The following is an 8,482-nucleotide window of genomic DNA, read 5'->3' on the forward strand; positions in this document are numbered from 1 at the left end:
TTCTTTTTTTAACCAAAACAGTAACTAAACGCTTGATTATCCATAGAGCGCGGCTTCAGAGTCGCGCGTTTCAAAAAGCGAATGAAATCCGCGAGAAAAAGCAATTTTTCAACTGTCGCCCGGAAATATTCCGCGCTGATCTGTCGACGTTTCCCTGAGAGACCTGTCGACAATAAAAACATCTACTTTATTACCGAAACAACGGATCACGCGGAATCCAATAACGATCGTACTTCGTCACCGCCGAAGAGTGATTTCCATGCTGCTTTACATACCGATCGAGGCACGACGACTATGACGTCGAGAATCTTCTTCGAGCCAGAAATTGACTGATCCAAGGAGAAATGTCTTTTTCGAAAGGATTCTGAATTGAGACGATTTTATATCGTTAAAAATTCGATAAGAGGTTGTGTATCGATACATATTTTGGCTGAAGTTTGATATGTGTAATATAAGACTTTAATATTGAGATGATGACATTGATACCTTGTGACAGGAAGATCAGATGATGTGTTATTACCGGTAGGTAATATAAAATTTATGCTTTATATATCCTTAAATTTCTAAATAGTGACACTTATTTGTTAGAAGTTTTTTTAACATAAAATGTACAATATAAAAAAGATAGAATGCAGAATGCTTGGGAGGGAGGTTAATCACCGCGACCTTACACATCTATTGTAGTCCCCCGTTCTTGAGCTATAACGTGTTAAAACTCATTCTACAGTCTGAGAGCTTTGATAAAAACCAGTATCTGAGACGGCTTCAGAGAGGCTAATTCTCCATCTCCGATATCAGTCGTACCAAAGTATATAGCACGAATGGTTGTCGTAACGGGATACTCAGTGATGAGGTGTTTCCCTATTTTTTACTGAGGTGTTCGTTGAGGAGACAGTGTCCTGTTAAAAACTACGTGTCAATCCAAAGATTGTTCTTACTGAAATCAATAAAAATCTTTAACTTTTCTTGAGCATCAGCTCTGAACATAAGCTCTAACCGTTGGAAGATTCCATTTCCAGGTTACGAATGGAGTCTTCCAGGTCCTTGAGTTCCGCTTTAAGTTGATTTCCAATTGGAGGGCAGAACGGTTCTGGTCCAGTTAGTGGAGTGTTCGCTCTTTTTCTAGCTAGATCGTTTGCTTTTCATTGCCTTCTATCCCTTTCTTTGCCTAATTTGTTCAGCTTCTCTAGGCATTCTTTGACCAACTTCAAATTGATGGGTACTCAGTGATGGTCTCTTTTAGTGCTGCTTGACTATCAACTTATATGATGAAGAATTTGCAACAAAAAACTAGAAATGTATTTTATTTCTATGGTGTAAATTACATTAGAACAAAACATTTCAAATGTCCATCGTTCAGTTGTCACTTTTAAGTTCTTCAGCAAGAGCTTATTATAGTAAAGCTCATTGGTCGAATGTTTTCTTCTTTAGATAAAGTGGCTTTCTAGATTTAAATATGATTAAGGATATATAACATAAATATATAACGATATTAATGAAGAAAAGATGGAGAAACGAAAAGGCAGATAAAATGGCTTAAGAGATTTTATTAAAGTCATTCATACAATACATTCATTGAATGATAAACCCTTCAGCAGTGATTCAAAAGTAATTACAAAAATTGCCAACAAAATAGTTTGGTTGTTGTGAAAAAATGTACCAGCACAAAGGCTGTCAAAACAGTTCATTGTAAAACACTAACCTACTTGGCTACACACACCCTATTAAGAACAGCAAGGAATAGAGGGAAGTATGTTGATATCGTCGTCAATCTTCAATAATGAAGAAAGCACCTAAAAGAAGAAAGAATAATGAAAAAAACTAATAGTATCCTATGTTTTCAAGTATTAAAAGTTTTCTATTCTCGTGATCCTAGGTAAGAAATCATAATAATATATCAAAATATATAAAAAAAGAAAGAATTTATTGGGAAAGTCTACAGTAAGATTAGCCATGAAACATGACTAAAACATGACTTGACAGGTTGCTGCATCTGGCAGGTTGAATTAGTCAATCCTCCGATATTTTAGCCATATTGCCAGGAGTGGCAAATATTATCTCCCCAGATGATTCTATGCAAAAATTGTATTAGACTTTTTTGAAGAGGCGTTAAAGTTGTACTGGCGTCTAGAATTTCGTTTTATTTGGAATGGACTTTAATTTCGAGGAATTATTTGGATGAAAATTGGTGTCTGGGGTTTTTTTGACATGAGAAATTTGATTTTGATGTCCATATGACTCCTACTTGTAGAGGGCGCCACCAACATATTTTTTAACTGTTTTGAACAGTAATAAGTTTTCGTCCGTACCTGTATAAAATCTCTGAGAAAAAAACATATACATTTACGACTTTTTTTTACGTAAAAAAGGTCTCTTGATAAAAATCGCTACGAGTAATGGTTCTCGAAATATTTAAAATCGAAATTATCAATACCTGTCATAATTGACATAAATTAAACATGTCGACTTTAACTTAAGTTATTAGACTGAATTCATAAATTTGAAATGTTTTTGTGCCAAAACTTCAACAGAAACTGTTTAATCATCATTTTTTCGCAGAAAAATTTGATTAATTTAAAAAAATTAAAATTTCTCAAATTTATTATTATATTTCAGTCAAATAACTATCTACTCAACGTATTTATACCTAATTTTTGTCCACATTGACATGTATTGACTTTGAAATATCTTGAGAACGGTTGCTCATAGCGATTTTTATCCAGAGACGCTTTTTACGTAAAAAGTCACTGAAATGTATATTTTTTCACCTAGTAGTTTTATACACTTGATGACTTTTCATCTAAATACTGACATTACTTCAGAAATTATTTAGGAAAAAATCGAAATAAAAATGAAACTTCTACATACTGTATCTCCGAAACTAAGCATTTCAGGACATACAACATGTATAGGAACTTTTTTACTTACTTTTATCTGCAGAATATGCTGTCAAAGTTTCCGGAATACAGTTCGGCCCACCCAGTATATGCACTTTAAAATTCAATACGCCATTGCCAGAGAAGAAATGAAAAAAGAGCTATTTTGCTTACGCTAAACTCTATAGACTAGTAAAAATAGTTTACTTTAATCGATTTTCCATTCAACAAGGTTTAATATAAATACGTCTTGTATATTGTGCTATAACTCACCGAAACGTCAAAAACAATTTCCATCCCCGCCATTAACGGGAGAGAGCGGCAGCGCGGAGGCATCTTCTCCTGGACCGCGCTTCTCCGTTAATATCTCAGACAAAGTGTCGTTCCATAGATCATGGGACGGGACGGCGCGCCCGTACGTCATCCCTATATGGACAGCTTTACTGCTTCACAGAAAACGGGTTTGAAAGATGGCCGCCAGCAGGTCACGAGTGCGGAAAAGTTTATGGCGTAATGCGTTTTTGGTGCAGTTTAGGAGAAAGATTCATCGGCCAGGGCAGGGCCCTATTCCAGAGGGAGAGTTATTGACCGCCACGGACGGACGGGAGCGTTTAAGTTTTGTCTTGGATTGGTAATATATTAATCGGTTTAAAACGTTCTACGTCTTCCAATTCCATCTCTCCATGCCTGTCTGTCTCTACGAATTCCAAAGCACGAACGAATCATCTTCCTAGGTGAGTTTAATGCCCTTGTTGGCAAACAACAGGAAATATGGCCTGAAGCATTGGAAAATATCGAATGGAAAACGTAAATAGCAATGGTGAACGCTTATTAACAACATGCGCAGAGTATAATCTCTGCATCACCAATACGTGGTTCATGTTGAAGGGCAAGTTTAAAGGTACCTGGAAACATTCCAGATCAGGCCACTGGCAACAATTGGACCACATAATCGTTCGAAGGAAGCATCTAAAAAATGTCAGACTTACAAAAGCCAGAATTGATGCCGAATGCGGCACTGATCACTGACTTTTAATTTCAAAAATGAAAATCCAGTTAAAACCCAAACATCCACACTGTAAAAAGGAAAACAACATGACCAGATTGAACGTACGCGGTCTAGAGGACAACAATACCGCCGACGCCCTCCGGGAAGCCATCAAAGAATCGCTTCCATCGATAACTCCAATCTCAATCTTGGAAGCTGAACAATGCTAGACACAATATTAAGGGATGCGATTCATAAGACCAGCGAAGCAGTACTGGGAAAGTCGAACAAAAAGAAACATCCAGACTGGTTTAACGAAAATCAGCCGCATATACAGGCTTTGTGGGACAAAAGCATAGAGCAGATCAAGCAGTCACAGCAAATACACACAATCCAAGACTGATAGACAACTTTAAAGTAGCTAACAACACTGGTGGTCACAAAAAGCGAATCAAATTCTCGCGATTCAGACGCTACGCATCACGATTATCGTAAATTCTTCGAGGAGGCTGTAAAAGAAGTATACTGTCCAACCAAGAAGGTAAGCTGCCCAATCATGGCACAAAAATCCCGCTTAAGATGGGCTGGTCACGTATGCCGAATGCCAGAAAACCGCATACCAAAAGCTCTGCTTTACGGTGAGCTTGTAGACGGTAAGAGGAAGCCGGATGGACAACTGAGAAGATACAAGTACATTTTGCACGAAAACTTAAAGGCAATTAACATGAAGAATGAGTGGGAGGAAGCAGCTCAATCAAGCAAACTCAATAGAGAAGAATTGTAAACTCAGTTGGTTAAACAGCGACAAACAAAAAGTAAAGAGGTAACAAAGCAATGAGATTTTGAATGTCCGGACAATCCCTTCCTGCCAACTTCTTCTCGGTCTACCCGGTTTTCTTCTTCCTGCAGGTTTCCAGTTTATAATTTGTTTTGGGATTTTTAATTCTGCCATTCTTTGGACACGCCCGTACCATATGAGTTGTCTGTTCTTTATCTCGTCCACTGTTGTATGTTTAACTTCCATAATCTGTCTTATGCGTTCATTAGTTATTCGTTCGAGTCTTGATTTGCCTGCTGCTCTCCTCAAAAAATCTATATCTGTATTGGTAATAAAAATCAATATATTTATCAATTTAAATTAATTCAAAGCTTCAATTGAAAAAAAAATTCTGCTGGCAAAAATATTTTCGAAGTGAAAAAATGAGTACCCTAAATCGATGGGCCGACGACTTACACAAAAAATACCAGCTGGATAATAAAAGTTCAAAACAAAGGGCAACAGAAACTCCTTAAAGAAGTCTAGTCCATTCTTTTTACGTCCAGGAGTGGTCGAATTTGAGTTTTACTATGATGATGATAATGATGTAGATGTAGAGGAAGAGCATAGATAGAGGAAGAACATAGATATACATATACAAGGGGAGGAAGTATTAGTAACGACGGATATGGTAAAAAACTATGAAACAACTAAAAAATGGTAGAGCATTAGGACCAGCGGGTATCAATTCTGAACTTATTAAATATGCTTCTGATGAACTAATAACATGTCTTACATATATTTTCAACAAATGTGTAAATGGCGAAGAGCCAGCAGATGAATGGAAAATAGCATACATAACATCTATCCATAAAAAAGGCGACAGCAAACAGTGCTCGAATTATAGGGGATTATCGGTAACAAGCACAATAAGCAGAATATATGGTAGATTATTAAGAGATCTAATTGAAGACGAATACAAAGATCAAGAAGAAGAAGAACAATCGGTTTTTAGAGCTGGAATATCCTGCACTTGTAATGTATTTTGTTTGAAACTTCTCATAGAAAAGAAAATAGCTATAAATGAAGATATACACCTAATGTTTGTCGATCTCCAGAAAGCTTACGATAGCGTCCCATAAAACTGCGGGAATCTCTTAAACTAACCAAATTAAATCACACACTTATAACACCAATACAAAATGTATATATAAATTCTTGTTCCTCAATAAAAACTGGCAATAAAATATCAAAACCATTTAAAATAACAAAAGGATTAAGACAAGAGTGTTGCCTGTCACCAACTTTATTTAAAATATACATTAACCAAGCTTTGAAGCAGTGGAAAAGCAAGTGTAGAGGCATGGGCATACCAATAAGTGAAGATTCTTGCTTATACCCTTTGAAATTCGCTGACGACCAGGTTATTTGTACAGGAGACAAAGATGACTTGTAATATATGACACGGAAACTTAAAGAGGAATACCAAGTTTGGGGACTGGAGATGAATATCATCAAAACTAAAGATCTCTGCATTGGATTGGATCAAACAGCAATAAACCTGGATAATGAATACATACAAATATATAACGAACAAATACCTAGGCGTTACTTTCGATAAATCCGGGAAAGACGACAACGAAATATGCTCGAGAATAGTCAAAACAAGAAATGCAATAAAATGTTTGAATAAGAATGAAAAACGGAGTAACGAAATAGGTAAAGACAGAAAACTAAGAATTTATGATGCAATAATCAAGAGCAATCTGTTATTTGGGGCGGAAACATGGAGGTTAACGGAGAATAACAAAAGAAAATTACTGGTGGTGGAAATGGACGCGATAAGGAGATCAGCACGAACATCAAGGCTGGATAGAGTACGAAACGAGACAATGAGGGATAAAATGGGTAGACAAAAAACTATAGTAGAGGAAATAGAGAGTGCCCAACTGAAGTGGTATGGACATGTAAGAAGGATGGACAACACCCGTCTGCCTCAGAAGGTACTAAACTGGCTTCCACAAAAGAGAAGGAAACGGGAAAGACCAAAGACAAACTGGATGGAAGGTGTCAAGAAGGCGATAAGCTCAAGGGATCTGCGTGACGGAGACTGGATTGAACGAAATCAATGGAGACTAAGCATCGCACAACGTCGAAGGACTTTTTAAAAGCGACTCTTATATATAATAAAAAATAGGGATTCCCATTTAAAATAAAAAAAAAATTGATGTCAACTTTCATTATATCGGGATGTGCCGCCACATGTAAAACAATGATGTGCCAAAAATCTCTTATCTAGATATTGTAGTTCTCTAGAAACATCTAATGAACTCTTAGCCTGGGACACCCTGTATATTTGATGATTTTTATTGATATCTAGTTAGTTTAAATCCCAAAATTAAAATATTTTGTGTTCCATTTATATCCATTTCTTATTTAAATCAATTGGTACATGATGTCAAATATCGAAACGACAAAAACTTTCACTATATTGATTAATAAAGAGACTTTTGCTATTGATTAATAAACACTTTTATAAATAAATAACTTAATAATTAATTACATTTTGCTGTAAAGGACAACATCCGTAAATATCAATAAAGAAAAATAGGATGGGGGCAATTTACATAGCTAAAGTGCACGGAAAATCCTTCTCCTTTGGATGTTTTTATAATGTCATCGGTGAAATACAGAGGACACAAACAATTTAATAGGGATGACATTGACGAATGTTTCCATTTTCTGTGCGAAAAGTTCAAAGGGTAATTGGGATTGCTCATGCGAAGATTCATTTGAGTGACGTCCTTACGAGTGCGTCGCAAAATAGAAATAAAATTGTTTTTAAAAACGTTTACATATTTCTTTTAATATATTTGCCTGTTGTGGCAAAGCAGGATTCGCCAAGCCTATCAATTTTGGTATTTTATTTTAAATCTAAGCAAGATCACATATGACTTAAAATAGAGCCTTAAGGGCTTAATTCAAATTCAAAAGAAAAAGTTAATTATCATATATGTTATAACATGCGAGTGACATACAAAATTTTATCCAACAGCAGAACTGTTTCATGTCCAATCTCTAAAGAATAATTGATTTAAAAGGATCTACCAGTTCTACTTTCATTGTTGCGAATTAATAAATTATCAGGGTGCGTTTATGTTACTTTGCAATATAGATGTGCGTTTTTTTTTTTGTAAATATTATATAATATATATTTAGAAAAATTGCGATTTTTCAACGATAAAATAGTGAATTATCAACCAGCAAGTCAGATTTTAAAGAAAAATGATTCAGGAAGATCTTCCGCAAGTACTGGGGCCTACAACATCCTGAGCAATACACTGGCCATTGTATGATAAGATCATCCGCTACATTACTGGCAAATGCAGGAGTGAACATGACAACATTAAAAAGACACGGAGGATGGCGATCTGCAACGGTTGCTGAAGGACATATCGAAGAGTCCATCAACAACAAAATAGAGATAGCGAAAAAAATTCAAGGTGCTGTAAGTGTTCCAGAACGAGTCGTTGTAATGACAGAGTCTATTTCAAGCAGTGGAGGGACAGCATCTGGACACATACAAGGTTTTACAATTTTTGAATCTACAAAAAGAATCATTTTCATTTAATATTAATGTTAATTTAAATAAAAAATTTCGATCAACTATCGGTGTCAAATACCCCACTGTGAGACGGACAGACGATCATTTTAATACAAATTTTAACATTGTACAGGGTGGGTCAAATTCGACGCTTTTAAATGGAAACACCCTTTTCTATCGGAGATAGAGAAAAACTAATATCGGTGTCTGGAGCTCAATTTTTGTCAAAAATATGATGGGGAAAACCGCATATCAAT

General features: G+C 35.8%; 1 protein-coding gene across 1 annotated transcript; it reads left to right on the forward strand.

The window, feature by feature from the left end:
* Positions 1 to 6,189: 6,189 nt before the first annotated feature.
* LOC115875294 lies at positions 6,190 to 6,789 on the forward strand. Its single transcript, XM_030890714.1, has one exon. The coding sequence runs from the start codon at positions 6,190 to 6,192 to the stop codon at positions 6,787 to 6,789; it is 600 nt and encodes a 199-aa protein (XP_030746574.1).
* The last annotated feature ends 1,693 nt before the right edge of the window (positions 6,790 to 8,482 follow it).

The sequence above is a fragment of the Sitophilus oryzae genome, unplaced genomic scaffold, assembly GCF_002938485.1.
Source record: "Sitophilus oryzae breed Bouriz unplaced genomic scaffold, Soryzae_2.0 scaffold_1368_pilon_pilon, whole genome shotgun sequence".
NCBI lineage: Eukaryota > Metazoa > Arthropoda > Insecta > Coleoptera > Curculionidae > Sitophilus > Sitophilus oryzae.